Here is a 21317-nt window from a genome sequence, read left to right on the forward strand (position 1 = left end):
TTTATATGGTAAACACATAGAATTTTGGAGATTAGCATTTTAATCAACTCTAATCTCAGTATTTCCTGCTTCTCTCACCTCCTCTTTGTCTAAAGAAGTTTGAAATGCCAACTTTGGAAATGACAGTTAATGTCCTGTTCTGGAGAAGCCAGGTCTGTGTAAAACATATGTGCAGAACCATGTATAGTAACCTTTCCTAAGCCATATGCTCAAGCACATTAAAGTGTTCAAGGAAATAATCAATTATTCAAGAAACAGCAATCCATTTATTCAGCAAATATTTATTGAAGAGCCATATAGAAGCAGGCAAATTGGGGTTAAGGGTTGTGTAAATGACAAAGATATTATGGCACCTCTAAATTGAAACGGGGCTTCAGTTTTTTGCCTGTTTAAATTTTTCTTCTTTCCTCTTTAACTTTTTTCATTGCAGGTCCAGAGCTTTGAAGTTCGCGTGCATCTTCCAACCGAGGAACTATTCGAAAGGGGGCAATGCATTCTATTTGCACCGTGAAAATTAAAGTTCCCAGGATAGAGGAAATGTTTTTCGCGCTTGGGTTCAGCGACGAGCCGTGAGGGGGCCAAGGGGCTGGCAGCAGCGGGCGGGGAGCCAGGCCCAAGCTGCGTCCCGCACAGCCATTGGCGGGCGCCGCGCACTGTACTGAGCATGTTCGCGCCCAGCCGGCCCCGGGCCGCAACCGCAGCGAAGGCAGCCACCCGAGCTGCCGCGCATTATGCAAAGCCGCAGCAGATGTCAGCGGGGCCAGCCTGGTGCTCGTTGGCCTCTTCTCCCAGCGGCTCGCCCAGCTGCCTGACGTGTCCTGGAGACTCCCCTGGCCCGGTCCAGGGACTGAGGAGGGCCGAGATGGCCTGAGTACCCGAGGTACAGCAGCGCAGCGCAGGATTGCAACATGGGGAACCAGGATGGGAAGCTGAAGAGGAGCGCAGGTGATGCCTTACATGAAGGCGGTGGCTACGGCGCCGAAGATGCTGTGGGGCCCAGGGATGTGGAAGCCACAAAGAAGGGGAGCGGGAGCAAGAAGGCTCTGGGCAAACACAGCAAGGGGGGAGGGGGTGGCGGCGGGGAACCCGGCAAAAAGAAGAGCAAGTCCGACTCCAGAGCCTCGGTGTTTTCCAACCTGCGGATTAGGAAGAACCTCTCCAAGGGGAAAGGTTCTGGCGGGTCTCGCGAGGATGTGCTGGACTCCCAGGCCCTGCAGACCGGGGAGCTGGACAGCGCTCATTCCCTGGTCACCAAGACCCCGGACCTTAGCCTGTCCGCTGATGAGACGGGCCTGTCGGATACCGAGTGTGCGGACCCTTTTGAGATAACCCGTCCTGGTGGTCCTAGGCCTGCCGAAGCTGGGTTAGGGGTCCAGGCGGTCGCCGAGGATTTGGAAATTGTGGCAGGGGCGCAGGATGGACAAAGGACCAGTTCGGGCTCAGACACGGACATCTATAGCTTCCATTCGGCTGCGGAGCAAGAGGATTTGCTCTCAGACATCCAGCAGGCGATTCGCCTGCAGCAGCAACAGCAGCAGCAGCAGCTCCAGGACTCCGAGGAGCCTGCAGCGCCCCCCGCTGCCGCCTTTCCTCAGCCCGGGGCCTTCCTGGGCCTCCACGGTTTTCTGCTGGGACCGAGCGGAGGAGCAGGGGAGGCCCGGGGCAGTCCGGACACAGAGCAGGCACTGTCCGCCTTCTCCGACCTTCCTGAAAGCCAGACCACCAAGTCCCGGGAGCCCGAACAGCCGCCGTCCCCCAAGGGCCTCCTCGCCTCGGAGGAGCCCAGCTTACCGCCGGCCCAGTCGCCAGCCGCAGACTCGCCTTCCTCCACAGCCTTCCCATTTTCCGAGGCCGGGCCGGAGGAGGGCGCAGTCCCAGCCTCAGTGAGAGAAGCTGAGGACACGGATGAGGAAGCAGAGGAGGATGCTTTTGAAGATGCTCCCCGAGGCTCTCCAGGGGAAGAGTGGAGCGCAGAGGTGGGAGAGGTCACGCAGAGTCTGGGTGAAGAGCCTGAGGAGCAGACGCAAGGGCCCAGTGTCCCCGCAGCAGCCACCTCCCTGCCCGGCAGCCCGGCGCCCAGCCCGCGCTGCTTCAAGCCCTACCCACTCATTACCCCCTGCTACATCAAGACCACCACCCGTCAGCTCAGCTCACCCAATCACTCCCCGTCTCAGTCCCCCAGCCAGAGCCCCAGGATTAAGAGGCGACTGGAGTCCTCTTTGAGCCGGGGCCCCAGAACCGCCCTGGTCTCAGCAGTCGCCCCAGCCAAGAAGCACCGGACCGAAGGCAGCCTCGCCGGGGGCCTCAGCCGCTCAGCCGACTGGACCCAGGAGCTGGGTGCTGGCGTCCCAGGGGCCGGAGGCTCCGCGCACCTGCTGGAGCACCGCGCAGCTGCAAACAGTAGCGGTGGCCTGTCCCCGGCTCTGTCAGCCAAGGCGTCTGGAGCGCCGGGGACTGCGGATGGCTTCCAGAACGTGTTCACAGGTGAGCGCGCCTTGCTGCTGGTCTCCAGGTGGCAGGTCGCCTGCCAATCAGGACCTTACCCTGTCACCCGCCCTCCTGGGCTTTCAGGCCCTGGACTGATAGTGGCGCGTCTCTTCCTAGTGAATACTTGTCAACCCAGCTCATCCTTCAGTGAATGCTCGAATATACTTGTTGGTTTTTTACTTACTTTCAGGATGATGAAGAGAAAAATTTAGTTGTGTCTGTCCTAAATCATCTCAGAAAAGGCTGTTCGACTCATTTCTCCCATATATCTGCCGTTTTCTAACCTTCAGAACCCCATGAGGCAGATAAACTCCTTTTGCGCCTTGTTATCATTTTTTTTCCCTTCTTCATTCCCATAGCATTAAAATAACAACATTTTCATGGCCCTTCTCAAGGGTCAGTGTTGGAGGCGCAAAACATTTATTCCGGTACTTTCCAAAGGTGATCTCTGACTGCTCTAGTGTATACACATACCAATGCACCTGAGTTTACATATATATATATATATATATATATATATATATATATGTTTACATGTATTATATATATATAATACATGTTTACATTTATATATATATATTTATATATATAGTGTCTTGTAGCAATCTGGGTAGGACTATTTTGTGAAGTGAAACAGCCTCTACTGCTTGCAAAGACGAGAAAATCTGATACATGCTATTAGAAAATGAATATATAATAAGAGTATTAGGAGTAACTTCTTAATTTTCTGTGATCCAGCCAGAACTGGTTGTAACTTGGAAGTAGTAAAGATCAGAAGACCAGTTCAAGTGATAGCTCTCCTCCTTAGCCATTTGTTATAGACTCACACATGGAATGCACAGTGGAAGGATCAGTTTATTGTGGTAAAGCACCCAATCAAGTAGCAGAATGAGTTTATCCTTTTCTGTAGGCTGATAGGTCCCAAGGCCTTACCTTAAGAGTTCACTGGCAGTGTCAATTTGTTTCCTGTTCACTTAACATCTACTCTTAATTTCTGAATGAGATCGTGTTAGAATTGAAAGGGTAGGGGGAAATATGAAAATGAATGACAGTGCTGGTAGGTTTGTGATAAATATTTGAATGACTAACAATTTCAGAAAAAATTCACTTTAAAATTTTATGTTCTATTATTTTAATAAATAGGTCATCTCTAGAACATTAGTGAAATTTCTCAATGAGGAGAGCCTAAACATAATAGGGTAGATGCTGTTATTTTTGTGGTAGCTACTTTTATTGACTACATTTGCATTTTCATCTATGGACTATATTCTATTTTGCCTTTACAGAACTCAAAAGTAGTTTCTTTTATTCACTTTACATGCTTTTTGTGTTTTCCTTTCGTCTCTTCTCTTTATTGTATAGATTCAGTGAAAAAGAATGTCTATAGTCTTAAACCCACTAGGTTAATCATAAAAAAAAATGAAACAAAACCAAAAGCAACACATATACTCTCATGAAAAATCACTTTTGATGGAAAAGGATTGAAAAGTTCTTGAGTTAATTTTAATGAATTCATTTATTTTTTATAGTTCTTTTATTTTTTAAATTTGTTCTAATTAGTTATATGTGACAGTAGAATGCATTTTAACATCTTTTAAATATATGGAGCACAACTTCTCATTCCTCTGGCTGTACATAGTGCAGAGTCAAACCGGTAGTGTAATCATACATGTATATAGGGTGTTAATGTCCTTCCCATTCCTGTACCCTCTCCCCTGCCTTCATTCCCCTTGCACAATCCAAAGTTCCTTCATTCTTCCCTGCCCACACCCATTATGGATCAGCATTTACTTATCAGAGAAAATATTTGGCCTTTGGTTTTTTGGGTTTGGCTTAATTTCACTTAGCATGATATTCTCCAACTACATCCATTTATCTCAAATATCATAATTTTATTCTTCAAGGCTGAGTAATATTCAGTTGTGTATATATACACCATAGTTTCTTTATCCATTCATCTATTGAAGGGCATTTATGTTGGTTCCACAATTTAGCTATTGTGAATTGAGCTGCTGTAAACATTGGTGTGGCTGCATTACTGTAGGATGCTGATTCTAAGTCCTTTGGGGATATGCCAAGGAATGAGATCACCAGGTCAAATGGTCCAAGTTTTCTGAGGAATATCCATACTGCTTTCCATAGTGGTTGCACCAATTTGCAGTCCCACCAGCAATGTATGAATGTACCTTTTCCCCCCACATCCTTGCCAACACTTATTGCTTGTATTCTTGATAGTTGCCAGTCTGACTGGAGTGAGATGAAATCTTAACAGTAGTTTTGATTTGCATTTCTAATTACTAGAGATGTTGAACATTTTTTCATGTTTTTTCTTCTGTGAAGTGTCTGTTCAGTTCCTTAGCCCATTGATTGATTGGGTTATTTGGTTTTTGGTGTTAAGTTTTTTGAGTTCTTTGTATATCTTATAGATTAGTGCTCTATCTGAGGTGCATGTGGTAAAGATTTTTTCCCATTCTGTAGACTTTCTCTTCATGTTATTGATTGTTTCCTTTGCTGAGAAGAAGTTTTTGAATTTGAATCCATCCCATTTGTTGATTCTTGATTTTACTTCTTGCACTTTAGGAGTCTTGTTGAATTCATTTATTTTTTACAGGTGTTAGGGGTGAAACCCAGGGCTTTGTGCATGCTAGGCAAATATTCTACCATTTGAGCTACACCCTAGCCCAATTTTTTGGATTTAATGTTGATGATAAATCACGTATTTTTTTATAAATTTTTTTTTAGTTGTAGGTGGACCCAATACCTTTATTTTATTTTTATGTGTGCTGAGGATAGAACCCAGGGTCTCACGTGTGATAGACGAGCACTCTATCATTGAACCACAACCCCAGTCCCCATGTATCTTCTTTTTTAGATAGCATTCATTTAAATAGTTTTCTAAAAACAAAAATTATTCACCATAATTGAGATATATTCCATGCTTGTATAATTATATCAAAATGGATTCTACTGTCATGTACAATTAAAAAGAACCAGTAAAAAATATTTTCACTAAAAAAAGAAATAATTAATATTAGTGATTGCTATTCATTCCTATGAATGAATTTACTTCATTCATTTAGGATATATATATGCATATATACACATCTGTATATACATGTGTATATACATCTGTATATTCATGTATATATGTATATATGTGTGGGTTTATGTGTATGCATGTACACACATATATACACATCACACATACATACTGGGCAGCCACATTGTGCCAGGAAATATGCTAGACTATACATAGATTTTTTTGTTTTTGCTTTTGTTGTTTTAGTGATAAGTATCCAATCCAGTGCCTCATATACTAACCAAGAGCTTTAACAGTGCCCTGCATCCCCAGCCGGATACTTGGACTTTTAAATCATGGTTCTGCCTTTCTAAGTTTCACTAAGTGAAGAAAAGGCACTTAAAAGTACAGAAGGCTGGGGGTGGGGAGCTCATTGCTAGAACTCATTGTAGATAGGCAAGGCCTTGGGTTCTGTCTCCAGTATTGAAAAATGAAAAATGTATAGTACACGGGAATCTATCAATCATCTATCTACCTACCTGCCTATCTATATGCAGGACACTATCCTGGGAACATCAAGGATACAGGGGTTTATCTTGTTGGTAGAATGAAATAAGAGGTATTGTCAGAGGATTATTGAAGAGACTTCTGAAACATCATAGGACCTAAAATAGGTTGAAGTTTTTTTATTTTTCTTAAAAAAAAACTATATTCTTGAAACGTGTATCATTTTAATTTGCTGCGCTAGTATTGTATTTTCAAATCTGAAATTTGGGACACTCAAAAGAGCCCTGTTTAGGTAGCACCTGGGTCTTTTAGATGTCTCCAGGCAGATATTTATTTATTTATTTATTTATTTATTTATTTAACTAACTAACTAACTATAGGGAGTAAAAGTAAAGGATCATTTTTGCTAAATGTGATGGCCTACACCTATAATCCCAACTACTGGGGAGGCTGAGGCAGGAGGATCACAAGTTCAAGACTAGCCTCGGCACTTAATGGGGCCCTGTATTAAAATAAAAATAAATAAAAAGGACTGGGGATGTTGCTCTGTAGTAGAGGGCCCCTGGGTTCAATCCCCTGTACCAAAAAAATAACAAACAGGAGTTAGTTGTTTTTATGTGGACATTGCCTACTTAATATTTGATGATAGATATAGCTCAGTGACCAGCAGATACGTTTTTGTATGGTGGTTTATGTGCACTAATCTTCGCTCAGTCTTGTTTAGGGGGAAAAAATAAGTGGGTTTGACCTAACCTTACGACTGGTGGGAAATGGAGATAGAAAAAAGGGTAAAATAACTTTCCCACAGTCACACTCTGATGCATTAGAAGCATAGATAGAGATAGAAACTGAGTCTACTGATTTTTGTATGGGTGCCCTTTAATACTTGCGTTTGGACATTCAGCACTGTAAAACAATAGAGTAAAAACTGTTAAAAAGTTGTTGTCGGCTCTAAGGCCTTCACTGATGAGATTTTTCTGTTGATAATAAGGTATACTCCTTTAATAGTTGAACATCTGTTCTTCCTTGGGCTGGGTGAAGGGTGATTGTTGGCCAAAGTGAATAACATTTTCTTGAGGCAGCTTTCATTGAAACTGTTCTTCTGGTGGTAGACGGATTCCAGATTGATACAGGCCTGTTTCTCAGCTGTTGACTCTTTTCTTGTTATCTGCCATTATATTTGCTTCTTTACCATCCTCTGCTATTTTATGGGTGTCTTGGAAATTACCAGGGGGTTGGGCAGCTAGAATTGTCCTTAGGGAAAAAGTTCTTTGACTTTGTGCATGTATTTGGATCTTTTAATTGCCAGTTGCCTTTAAAGCAGGTGATCATTTTATCTGTAGCCTTCCATAAAGATCTTTTATTTTTAAGCCATACGATGAGAGTTGTCAGCTCTGCTGGAAGGAACAGATGTTTCTCACTTCTTATTTCCTTCCAAATGTAGGGAGAAAATTCAAGTGAAAGGGGATTTCCATGGCACATGTTTGTGTCTCTTAGGTAGATATAAAAACCTTTCGCAATGTGGGAGACCAAAACATTATCTTGTTTTAGCTATTAAGAATATTACTCAGCTTTAAAGAAGAATGAAATTCTGGCATTTGCTAGTAAATGGATGGAGTTAGAGAATATCATGCTAAGTGAAATGAACCAAATCTAAAAAAACCAAAGGCTGAATGTTTTCTTTGATAAGCAGAAGCTAATTCACAACAAGGTGGGGGGAGGGAAGAATAGTTCATTTATATTAGGTAGAGGGGAGTGAAGGGAAGGGGTATGGGGGTAGGAAGTATAGTAGAGTGAAACAGGTATTATTACCTCAAGTACATATATAACTGCATAACTGATGTGATCCTGTAATATGTATAATCAGAAAAAAGATTACGTTCTATTTGTGTATGATCTATCAAAATGTATAAATGTATTCTGTTATGTACAACTAATTAGAACAAATAGAATAAAAAATTTTAAAAATGCACAAAAAGGAAATTGGAATGTTTAAACCTATATTCCACTTAGTTGCAAACCTGTGTGACCTCAGAAAAACAGGGGCCCAGCATGATTATGTTGTTTTTGTTGTTATTTAATCTGGAAAATGATCACTACAAAAACGTCATTCTACCAAAAATGTCTATTCTCTATGGTATTTCGATTTTGTCTTTTTTGCTTTGCCAATGAAGCAATAGCTGTAATGTTAAAAAAGAAAGAAAGAAAAGAAGAGAAGAGAAAAAGAAACCAATGACCTGGCAAGGTGGCTTATAACTGTGATTCCAGTTACTTGGGAGGCTGAAACCAAAGGATTAAGCTCAACCTTGGCAACTTAATGAGAATCTATCTAAAAAAAAAAAAAAAAAAAAAAAAAAAGAAAAGAAGAAAGAACTTGATGATGTTATAGACCATTATATTTAAATATTCAGTTAGTTTGTTCAAAATGCATGTTTTACAATGATCATTAGAAAAAAAAGAGGTTCATTTACACATTAAGTACAACAGAAGCTTGTAGCAGAGGGTTTTTTTTTTTTTTTTTCCTTCTTTTTCTTTTTCTGTGGTGTTGGTAATTGAACCCAGGGCCTCACACATGCTAAGCATTTGCTCTATGTCTGAGCTACAATCCCAGCCCAGTAATAGAGTTTTTCAGTTAATTAAAGTTTTAATATCTAACATGTAAAATGTGTGATGCTAAATCGTTTTTTATTTGTTTTGCTGCCTTTTTTTTTTTTTTTTTTTTGTGCCGGTGATCAAACCCAGGGCCTTCTTCTTGCTAGGCAAGTGTTCTAACACTGAACTCTATCCCCAACCTGTTAAATCACTTTTGATAAAAATCTTTCCAAGTCAATTACATGCTTAACCGGTTTTTAAACACATGGAATTTAAAAAATTAATATTTTTAAAATGACTTAATGTCATCTTCAGGCACATCATTTTAACATCTTATAAAAATATTAGTGATGCCCTCAACAGCTATTTAAATGTATAGGCTAGTGGCCTCAGTTTTTGTGTGTGTGTAGTTTCTTGACTCTTTCCTTGTGGCTGGCTATTTATTTTTAGAGGTAGCTTTAGTTTCTTCCCTAGTCCCCCAGTTCCTCATAATTTGTATTTTCTCATCAATTTGTTATTGGCTTATAAAGTCTAGAATTATGATGTTAGCTATATTTATTGCACTTCTGAATGCCAGGGCTCTGTTAGTGCATTACATAATTATTTCTAATCCTTTCAACAGTCTTGAAGTATAACTGCTTATATTCATTTTTCTTATGAGTAAACCAAGGCTCAGACAAATGAAATACCTTGCCTAAGGGTATTAAACTACGATGTGACCCACCTAGAATATGTTCTTTAAAAACCAAATCTGTTCCCAGTGCGTATAAAATAAAACCAAGTGGGTTATTGAGCTTTTGTAGGACTAGTTAATTAATTGAAAGCTTCTATTTCAGAACTTTGATTTTGTGATACTCATGTTGGCCTTTCTAAAGATTATCTTGATTTCAGTATCAGTAGAAGAAGGACCCACTCTAGGAGTACAATGACTTGTTAAGTCATTACACTGAATTTTTAAAGGCCAGAAAATCTAACTGTAAAAGGAAAGGGGATTGATTATAGGAATTCTATCCTTTTTCTAAAGTATTGCCTTACTGGGTTCCATATATCAGAATAGAATTTGACAGCATATACTGGGCTTGAGAGCATTGCTCTTAAGTTATTTTAGTTTAGTCTGAAATATCCTTTCTCATGGTTCTTCGGGACTGTGACTTGGATCAAAGTCAAGTACCCCAATAGCTTCAGTGATGAATTTTAATAACTGCTTTATGAACTGAGGACTGACTGGCCTAATTTTAAGTGTGTTTAAATATTTGGATTCAAGCCTTGCTTATTTGAAATAGAACTGGTGCTTTTCATGCTTTTCCTCCCAATTCTAGTAAAAAGTTGCTGAAAATATGCTGGATGATGATAGCAATAGTTATTCTAACCATGGTATTCTAAGAGTTTTTGCATCTTAGTTTTGCCATTTGACTCTCAAGTAGTTTTTCCTTATATGTATGAAAATAGAGGAGCAATTACACTTGGATAATATTAAGATTCAATGAAATAGTGTATATAAAGCCCTTACAAGTTTGCTTGGTACATATGGAGCACTTAATTGGTACTGATTCCTTTTCTAACCTGATTTGTTTTCTTAATTAAACTTGAACCGAACAACTCTAAAATTGTATACAAAAACTTGGCAGGATATAAATTGACCAGATATGAGTTGCAAATTAATATTTCTAGCCATTAGTTGTGGTGGTGTTGTTTTCAAATTGCTAATGTTTCATGTTTTTCTTTTTTTTTCTTTTTTTTTTTTTGTATTTCTGTGATTTTAAGCATTTGCTTTATTGCAAATTTTGGTTTTCTGGGATTTTGGATGAGGAAAGCATATGATGGGGGTGTGACTGTGAGACTGGGGGAGGATGCTGCGTTCTAAAGGAGTGATGAGGAAGAAGAGGTGGCAGCTAACACCTTCAGTGTTTATGTTCTGCATAGCATCTGGCCATCACCACCTGACTTTGCAGCCTTCCCTCCCAAGATTCCCTTCCTAAACTAATCTGCTTACTGTTCCATGAACATGCATTTCATTTCTTTCTCCTGACTTTTTGCCTTCGTCTTGCAGTTTTACCCACTTAGAGCATATAATTTGTTTCTCTTGATTTAGCACCTGAAAACAGCTGTTTGAATTCCCATTTCCTCTCTGTATTTCTTCATCATCTCACCTCACTGATTCTGTGCTTATTATCTACATCCTATTTCTATATCTCTGGATGTAGGATTCTTTCACTCTTCTTTTATGCCTCGTCTGCTCGCAGGCAGCATTTGCTCTTCCATCGATCCATCCACAAATATCTATACTGTGTCTTGCTGTGTGCCAGTCACTGTGATACTGTGAATATACTGAGGTCTTAGTGAATACTTGACTTGTTCACCGACTTTTTTTGGATGGTAATTAATATAGGTATATTGGGTACTCAGGCTTGAGTACTAAATTGGCAACTAAAACTAATAAAATGTAAGGTTGAAAATTGCTAACTCTTTTGGGCAGTTGGAATTAATTATTTTTATTGAGGTGAGGTTGAATCAAAGAATGACACTTTGGTAGAATTTGCTTTCAGAGAACATCATCTATTCTTGCTTCTAGAGCTTAATTTTAAAATAGTAATGGTATTACAATAATAGTGCTTCCCAGTATATATGCATATATACACATCTATACACATATGTTCATATTTGTGTATGCATATGTCATTTATTTTTTGGGGGGAGGATTGAAACTCAGGGGTTGTAAATGCCAAGCGGGCCATTCTACCACTGAGCTACATCTCTAGCTCTCTATATAAATTTTATCAGTAATGAAAGAAGAGGTAAAGGGAATAAAAAAATTTATTCCTGTATTTGTTCCTGCTTTTGTATTATCAGTAGTAATGAAATTTAGCATTAAGGGACCATTAGGAAGAAATTCATAAGCATTGCCTGTGACTTAATATTACTGGGTATAATTTTAGTGACTGAAAACTTTTATAAGGCTTTTTTGTATTAAAAATATAAATGTATGGAAAATTTGCTAATCAACTTAGAATGGTAGTAATACAGAGTAGTTATAATATCAAAATTATAAGAACAAATAACAGTTACTGGATGCTATAAGAAGATGCTAACCACACTAGAGAAAGTTATTATCCTTTTGAAATCTGCTCCACAAGAGGGAAAAACTAATGTCTTCTTCCTTTACAAAGATGTGCTTGCAAGTATTGATTGGGTAGAGAATTTTCTGCTATTCTTCTATGATCTAGTAAGGATCCAGCATACCATTAACCAACTGGAAGTTTTATTACCAATTATGCCAGAGTTGTGATGTGCTGAAAATAGTCTTTTTCAGGGGGAAGGAAATAATATTTTTGAGAAAATTAAGCCTTTATTGTGCAGCAAAATTATGCTTTAAGAATGTTTAGGCTACTCAGTTTGGTCTCTTTTTGCATATCAGACTGAAGGGTTCCTTGTTGTTTCTTTTCTTTCTTTTTCTTTCCTTCTTTTTCTTTCGTTCTTAGGTGCTGGGGATTGAACACAGAGATTCTCACATATGGGGCAAAAGCTCAACCACTAAGCTATGCCTCCAACTCTTTCATCTCTTCTTTTTTTAAAAAGATATTTTTTAAATGTTGATGGACTCCATTGTGTATATACCACATTTTCTTTATCTATTCATCTGTTAATGGATGCTCAGGCCGAATCTATAACTTGGTGTTTGCAAATGGTCCAATGGTAAACATGTAAGCCTATACCTCTGAAGTATTCTGACTTGAACTCTTTTCAGTAAATACACAAGACTGGTATAGCTGGATTATATGATATTTCAATTTTACCATGTTTTGTTATATGGCTCTATAATATAATTTGAAATTGGAGATTGTGATGCCTCTAGCATTGCTGTTATTCCCCTCTAGATTGTTTTGGTTATTCTGGGTCTTTTGTACTTTCATATTAATTTTAGGGTTCTTTTTTTAGTTCAGGAAGAATGTTATTGGAATTTTGTTGGGCATTGCACTGAGTCTATAGATTATCTTTGTTAATATGGCTATTTTTAATGATATTAATTCTGCCTACTCTTGCCGTGATTATGGTAGGTCTTTTCATCTTCTAGTGCCCTTTTCAGTGTTCTATAATTTTCATTGTAGTGGTCTTTCACTTTCTTGTTCAGTTTTATTCTGATTTTTTAAAAGCTATTTTTAATGGAATTGTTTTCGTGTTTCTTTTCCTCAGTAGATTCATTATTGGTGTATAGAAAAACTTTTGATTTTTATATGTTAATTTTGTTTCCTGATACTTTGCTAAATTTGTTTAGCAGATCTGTAAGCCTTTTGGTTGAACTTTAGGATATTCTAAGTATAGGATCATGTCATCTACAAATAGGAATAATTTGACTTCTTGCTTTCCTATTTGTATCTCTTTTATTTATTTTTTATATTTCCCTTGTATTTCACTTCCTAATTTCTCTAGCTAAAATTTCAATTACTATATTGCATAGGATGATGAGAATAGACATTCTTGTCTCATTACTGATTTTAGAGGAAATGTTTTCAGTTTTCCCCATTCACTATGATGTTGGATTTGGGTTTGTCATTTATAACACTTATTATGTTGAAGTAATTTCCATTTATTCCTAATTTCTTCAGGGTCTTTTTTTTTTTTTCAATAAGGGGTGTCATGTTTTTTCAAAGGTTTTTTTGCATCATTGAGATGATCATGTAATTTTGTCCTTATTACATTTATTGACATGCCAATATTGAATCACACTTTTTGCATCCCTTAATTGAAATGTATGATCTTTATAATGTGTGTTGAAATTTGATTTGCAAGTCTTTTATTAAGGATTTTGGTGACTATGTTCATTAAGGATATTGATCTGTAATTTTATTTTCTTGATGTGTCCTTAGTCTGGTTTTGGTATCAGGGTGATTCTGGCTTCAAAGAATGACTTTGGAAGTGATCCCTATATTTCTATTTCACAGAATATTTTGAGGAGAATTGTTGTTAGTTCTTCTGTAAAGATTTGGTGTTCAACTCTAAACCCATCTGCTCCTGGGCTTTTCTTTGTTAGTAGACTTATTATTTCAGTCTCATTGCTTGCTATTGATCTGTTCAGGTTGTCTGTCTTAGTTCAATTTTGGTAAATCACCTGCATCTAAAAATTAATTAATTTCTTCTGGATTTTCCAATTTATTAGAATATGTGTTTTCAAGATAATCCCTGATGATCAGTCATGTCTATTGTAATATTCCTGTTTTTCATCTTTCGGTATTTCAGTACTATCTATTGTAATATGCCTGTTTTTCATCCCTTTCTTTTGGTTAGTTTGGCTTGGAGTTTGAGTCTCATTTATCTTTTCAAGGAATGAACTTTTAGGACTGGGGATATAGATCAGTGGTAGAGAACTTACTTAACATGCCCTGGGTTCAGTCCCTGCTATTGTGACAATGAACCAACTGTTTCATCAATCCCTTGTATTGTTCTTTTATTCTCTATTAATTTTAGCTCTGATCTTTATTATTTCTTTCCTTCTACTGATTTTGGGATTGACTTTCTTGTTTTATTAAGAGATCGAGGTGCATCATTAGGTTATATTTGGGATTGCTCTCCTTTTTATGTAGGCATTCATAACTGTAAACTTCCCTATTATAGCTGCCTTCATTGTATCCCATAGATTTTTGTATGTTGGTGTTTCTCTTCTCATTTGATTCTAATAATTTTTACCTTCTCCCCGATTTCTCTGATAACTCACTCATCATTCAATAGTGTGTTATTCAATCTCCATGTGTTTGTACAGTATCTGTAGTTTTTCTTGATATTAATTTCTAAATTCACTTATGATCTAATAAGATACAAGAAATTATTTCATTATTTTATTTGTTAAAATTTGCTTTGTAGTGCAATATATGATCTATTTGGAGAGAGTTCCTTGAGCAGCTGAGAAGAAATCATATTTATCTGTTGGATAAAATATTCTATAGATATGTTTTGTCTATTTGATCTAAGGAGTAGCTTAACTCTGTAATATCTTTATTTTTATGTCTGGATGACTATTAGTGAGAGTGGTGTATTGAAATCACCCACTATTATTTTATTGTGCACTAGCTATCCCTTTATGTCAAGTAATTTTTTTGTTGTTCTTATTTTGGGCAGTATGAGAGGTTAAACCTGGGGCTCACATGTGTTAGGCAAGCACTGAGCTACATCCCCAGATCCCCTTTATAAGAATTTATTTTGAGACAGGGTCTCACTAAGTTGCTCTGATTGACCTCAAACTTGCAATCTTTCTGCCTCAGCCTCCCAAGTAGCTAGGCTTACAGGTGTGTGCCACCTCACCCAGCCGTAATGTTTGTTTATATGCATAATTTTTTCTTTTTTGGTCCTGGGGATTGAACTCGGGGCACTCAACCACTGAGCCACATCCCCAGGCCTATTTTTTTTTTTTTTTTTTTTTTTTTTTTTTTTTTTTTCATTTAGAGACAGGGTCTCACTGAGTTGCTTAGTGCCTCATTTTTGCTGAGGCTGGCTTTGAACTTGCCATCCACCTGTCTCAGCCTCCTGAGCTGCTGGGATTACAGGTGTGGGCCACAGTGCCCAACTGTAATGTTTGTTTATGAATTCAGGTGCACCAAAGATTGGGGCATAAATATTTACAATTGTTGTATCCTCTTGTTGGATTGTTTCCTTTACCAAATGCAGTGACCTCCTTGTCTCTTCTGATTAATTTTGGCTTGAAGACATCTTTGTCAGATATGACAGCAGCCCCTCCTGTTTGCTTTCAGATTCAGTTGCCATGGAATATTGTTCTCCATCCTATTGCTTCCAATCTGTGAATGGCTTTGTCGATGATATGTGTTTCTTGAAGACAACAGAGCTGGGTTTTGTTTTTTAGTCCAGTCTGCCAGTTTATATCTTTTAAGTGAAGAATTAAAACAATGTATATTCAGTGTTATTATACATAGGTATGTATTTCTGTCTTTTTGTTTTATTTTCAGTGTTTTTATTTGTTTATTTTTCGAAATACTGCCATAGTGGTCATGAATTCCTTTAGTTTATGCTTATCTCAGGTTATCATTTCTACTTCAGTTCTGAAGGATAGCTTTGCTGGACATAGCAATTGAAGTTGGTAGTTTCTTTCAGGGTTCAGAATATATCTTTCCAAAACTGTCCTACCCTTTAGAGTGCCATCTGAGAAATCTACTGTTATTCTGATTGGTTTGCTGTTATAAGTGACTTGGAACTCTCTCTTACAGCTTTGAAATTCTTTGTTCTGGAGTTTTGGCATTTTTAACTGTAATGCATCATGGAGAGGGTCTTTCCTTATTGTGTCTATTTGGGGTTCAAAATGCTCCAGTATCTTAATGTCCATATTGTTCCTAACATTTGGGAAATTTTCTGCTATTATTTTACTGAATAGGTTATCTATTTCTTCCTTCTCCAAACCTTTGAGTCTTAAATTAGGTCTCTTAATGTCGTTCCAGACTTCTTATATACTCCGATTCTTGTTTTTATTTTATTACTGTCAAACACCTTGTCTTCAAGTCTCACTATTCTGTCTTCTGCTTAATCTAGTCTATTGGTGAGACTCCACTGAGTTTTTTACTTGATTTACTGTATTATTCATTGCCAAGCATTCTGTTTAGTTCTTCTTTCAGAATCTCTTGCTTCAGATTTCCAATTTGTATTCTGTATTGTCTTCTTTAATTTATTCAGTTGTTTATTTGTATCATCTTTTGAGTTTATTGGTCATTTTAACAATCAATTTTTTGAATTCTTCGCCTGAGATTTTATCTACTTTGATTCCTATGGATTCACTTATTAGGATGATAACTTTTGGGGGGTCGTTTTGTTGACCTATTTCCTCATTTTCCAGTTATTCTATGTTGAGATTTGCACATCTGTTGGGATTCATTTCTCTTCTACTTTTTAGTAAGCAGTTATCTTTTCACCATGTACCCTGGACTGGGGGTGTATCTCAGCACAAATGCATCTTCTTGTTATAATCTTGGTGGTTGGTTCAATCATCAGAACTACTTTGAGAGGAAAGAGTAACTACCGGTAACATCAGTATTTTAAGAGCAAACAATACTTACTATTAAAATATGTAGATCAGAAGGAAAAGAAAATATAAAAAAGCCAAGAAGGGAGTGAGGGAAAAGAGAAGAAACGTGGAGAGGAGGAAAGAAAAAAGAGAGGGGATTACAAATGAGAAAGACATAAAAATATCAAGAAAAAATCCAGTTAATAGAAAAAAATAAAATGCTGCAGGCAGCAGCTTTCCATCTAACCCAGACCTGTCCTACTTCTACACTTTACTGGCATTGCTTCTTATTAAAGTTCAGACTGTCAATTTCTAAAGAAAGAGGCTTCCACTTTGCTCTGCAGATCCACAGAGTAGCTGGTGGCTATGCCTCCTATGACCACCCAGAGCTTTCTGTAGTCTCTGCCACAGTTTCACTTCAGAGCCCAGATCGACTTGGGGTGTCACTGGGTCTAACGATCTGATGAGAATTAAAGCATAGGTGGCTGTTGAATTTTAGCTAGCTAGCTAGCTAGCTAGAGTTTAAAAACAGGAAAGAAAACTGCAGGGGTTTCTGATCTCTTGCATAGAAGCTTAACAAGGAGGCACTTTTTAAAAAACTGGCTGCCCTTCCCCACTTTAAATGAATATACTGGGCACTGTGGGGACTATCTCCTCCTGCACCAGCTCACTAATTAGTATTTGAGTATCTTTTCTGCTCAGATTTGTTTTGCTTGAAAGTGGAGCCTGTCTTTCTCAAAGTTAATGGGAAACTTTCTTTTAGCTCATTAGAAGGGAGCTCCCCCTATCCCACGAAGCCGTCCTGGGCCCAGTGCTGTGTACTCTATTTCTTTCACTAACTCTCTTACTATTCTAAACACCAGTATTTCTGGGTTTCACCTGTTTGCTAACTTTCTGAGTTGCACTCTAGCACTTTCCCGTGGTCATTCTACCTCATCATGTAGCCACAGAACTGTCTTGGAGAAAGCTAGTATGCAGGAGATGCCTTAGTCTTCCATTTCCAGAGTTCCCCCAAGTGACGGTTTTATTAATGCTGTAATAGTAACTGAATTGTTTAAAAAGGACACGAGTTTTCTCTTTTAAAAGGATAATAGAAGAAATGGAATAATAGTAGGGATAATCTTATGTAATCCATTTTTAAACCTACATACTTGTAGATAATTGGCCCTTCTTTTTCCTATAGACCAATACTTGCCTGCTTGGAGAAGCTGTTATATCAGCTCTCTGGATGGTGTTACATTTTATAGCTACAAAGATATTGTGCAAACCAATTATATCATACTGTCCTTGCAGTGCTATTTTGGTTAAATGTTTAGAGAGTATCCTGGCAGTTTATATGAGGATGTAGGATTTGAGGATGTTGAATCCGTGGTCTCACTCATGAAATTATTTAAACATATATGTATAAATTAAATATTTTAATATATGCAGTATGTTGTATGTCATTATATTGTTAAAAAGAAAAATCTTAAAATAATTTAACAGACTATGAGCAGAAAATAAAAAGGACTCATGAACTGCATAGTACTGAAGACAAAATGCAGTTCAGAGAGTTCTGCTGCAAAAGCTATGGACAGGGAGAATTTATAGCCAGAAAATGGAAGTGACATACATAAATAACCTGATTGGTTACAATTTTGTTCTTGTCTTATTTGGACATATTTTTGGCAGTTTTTAGCCTATATTTGGCTGAATGTTCAGCTTCTATGACTGGCCAAGATTTTCCTATGATTGGCCCAAGACTTGGGGACACCGAATAAACTCTCAAGTTAGATTACAATTTGTTTACATATTTAATTGGGTTTATAGTTCCCTACAAATGGACTCAGCATCAGGATTAATTTAATAATATGTAAATAATTATATTATATTGCATATTATGTATGTGTCATAAAATATTATATGTAGTTGAATGTACATTAATATTTAATGCTCTGTTCTATGCCCCTTCATTGCTCATTCTCTACTACCCTTCATTTTGTCCTAAATAAATTAATCAGTCATTCTTCAAATATAATCTTTTGGTAGTTTTAGATATCATGAACATTATTTTCAGTAAAAAAAAATATTTTGTCAATTCTTAATTTCATGACAAATTTACATCATCAGTTCTTACAGAACTCTTCATTTTGTTCCTGTTGTATTCATTTTCCATTCTGACATACCTTGTGAACACATGCTTTTATCTGTTTGGTATTCTTGAAAGTATATGTAGTTTTGTAAGGTGTATAGTATTTCTTTGTGTGTTTAGTTTATACAAATACTCTTGAGTCATAGACATCATTTTTTTAAAAACTCAACTGGCTTTGGAAAAAATACTACTAATTTTTTCTGGGTGAATTCCTATCTAGTTTTTGCTTCTTAGTGCTATGTAGTATTCCAAAGGGTGAAAAGTTCTGCTGAATTGTACAGCACCAGAGGGCACTATTCACCTTTTATTGCATGTGCTTAATGTTTCCCTGCAGTTTTGCAATGTGGTGGCTTTGGGTGCATTCCCTAGATTTTATTCAAACGTTTGCACATTGATAACCATCTATATTCCCTTATTTCTCAGGTCACTACAGAAAATACTCTGATGAATATTCCCACATAGAGTTCTACGTGGGAATTTCTCTGACATGTATTAAGAAGTAAGATTACTTGGCCATACAATAATGGCCTTACTTAATTTGTCTAAGTCTGTTTGGTTACTTTCAGATTGCCTTCTCTACTTTATAATCTATGCACAGTAAATTGCTGTTATTTAATTATCACTAGTTCAATGGGGAAAAGTAGTCACTCATTGTTTTACTTTTTACTATGTATTTATTGGATGACTAATGCCTTTGAGAAAACCTTTGCATATTTTTAGCCATTTGGGTTTACCCTTTTATGCATTGCCTGTTCATATCATTTTACATTTTTATGTAGTATTTCCTGATTTTTCTTATTATTTATAGGGTTTCCTAGTATATTCTGGATATTTTTCTGTTACTAATGTTGAGGATATTTGATAGATTGTCACAAAGCCTTACAGGGAAGACTGCATACAAGGTACATAATGATGAACTAAGTCAATTTTGAAAAAATGAGTACATCTCTGGGAGAAGTAAACAGATGTTTTGCAAAGTTATATTTATAAGACTCATTTGGTACCGGCTTAAAACAGAAAGATACACATAAAAGGAAAACAGAGAAACCGCAGAAACACATTAATCTATATGCAGTTATGACATAAAAGTGGCAACAAAAACAATTGAGCAAAAGACTATTCAGGCTGTGTATGGCAGTGCACACCTGTAATCCTAGCAACTTTGAAGCTTGAGGCAGGAGGATCAGATGTTTGAGGCCAGCCTCAGCAAATTAGCTAGAACCTATCTCAAAATGAAAAATAAGAAGGATTGGAGATGAAACTCAGTGGCAAAAGGTCCTTGGGTTCAATCCGCTGTATCAAAAAAAAAAAAAAATACAAAGTCCATTAATTTGATTTTCTATATGGAGAAAAATAAAACTAGATTTCTACATTACAATCATACACTAAAGAGAACTATTTCAAAAGCTTAAATGTAAAGGGCAAAGTGATAAAGTAAATAGAAGATTATAGAAGGAAGATTTTTTTGTGATTCAGGAGTAACAATTTTTTAAATGAGAGGAAAACAGTACAAACTCTATCTTAGATAAAGATTTTATAATATGAAATTTGCATCTGGATTGGAATATATATGGAATATATATAAGGAATATATATATATATATATATATATGGAATATATATAAGATGGAATATATATGAAATCTAGGGGGAAAGCAACATCTAATTAGTAAGTGTTGAGTAGAAGAAGAATACCATATGAAGGCATTTAAGTAGTAAAATCTATCTTAGAAATGTATCTGGTTATATGAAAATATTTCTGTTCAACCAACCATACTACAAAATTTAAAAAGGATAAATATCAGAGGAAATTATTTGCTATTTAAAACCAATTCTATATGTTGAGATTACAAAGAAGTGAATCTACTCCAAATCCTTTTAACAGAAAAAGATTTACTATAGGGTGTGACTTGGTTTACAGAATCTTGGAAAACTTGAATAAAAGTGTTCTAAAATCTTTTTAGATATTATTCACAAAGCCATAAGGTAGGACCAGGGTATCAAAGAAGCAGCCACCACCTCTATGATCTAAAGTCCCAGGCTCTAGAAGCACACTTCTGCTGCCAGGATTACAGGTGTGCACTGCCATGCACAATCTGAATAGTCTTTTGTTCAATGATTTTTGTTGCCACTTTTATGTCATAACTGTATATAGATTAATGTGTTTCTGCAGTTTCTCTGCTTTCCTTTTATGTGTATCTTTCTGTTTTAAGCTAGAACCGTATGAGTCTTATAAATATAACTTTGCAAAACATCTGTTCACTACTCCCAGAGATGTACTCATTTTTTTCAAAATTGACTTAGTTCATCATTATGTACCTTGTGTGTATTCTTCCCTGTAAACTTAGAATAGTGAGTAGAAGATGGTGGAAGCAAGCTAGGCAGTGAGTCCTGATTTCTTCACAACACAGAAGGCAGCAAAGGAAAAGCAGAATTGGGAGGTATGTGACAAAATAAGTGTTCTAAGACTTGATATTACATAGCCTGAGATCTGGAGAGACTGGAAGAGTGGTTACCAGAGAAGAAAACACACTCAAGAGTTCCCTAATCCTGAACCAATAGAAAGACACAAAGAAAGTCAT

At 37.2% G+C, this 21317-nt stretch overlaps 1 protein-coding gene across 6 annotated transcripts in view; it reads left to right on the forward strand.

The window, feature by feature from the left end:
- The first annotated feature begins 255 nt into the window (after nt 1-255).
- Nucleotides 256-21317, forward strand: part of FMN2 (formin 2) — a 361252-nt gene continuing 340190 nt past the window's right edge. For 3 of the 6 annotated variants that reach the window (XR_013758044.1, XR_013758045.1, XM_079106094.1), the window contains exon 1: nt 257-2484. Coding sequence is in view for 4 of the 6 variants with exons in the window: in XM_079106094.1 (XP_078962220.1) it covers nt 909-2484 (1576 nt within the window). In the remaining 2 variants the exon portion in view is untranslated. Of the gene's footprint in view, nt 2485-21317 lie in introns of all 6 variants that reach the window. The other 3 variants (XM_079106095.1, XM_079106097.1, XM_079106096.1) reach the window with 3 other exon arrangements.

Source organism: Sciurus vulgaris (assembly GCF_902686455.1).
Source record: "Sciurus vulgaris genome assembly, chromosome: 12".
In the NCBI taxonomy this organism is placed as follows: Eukaryota; Metazoa; Chordata; class Mammalia; order Rodentia; family Sciuridae; genus Sciurus; species Sciurus vulgaris.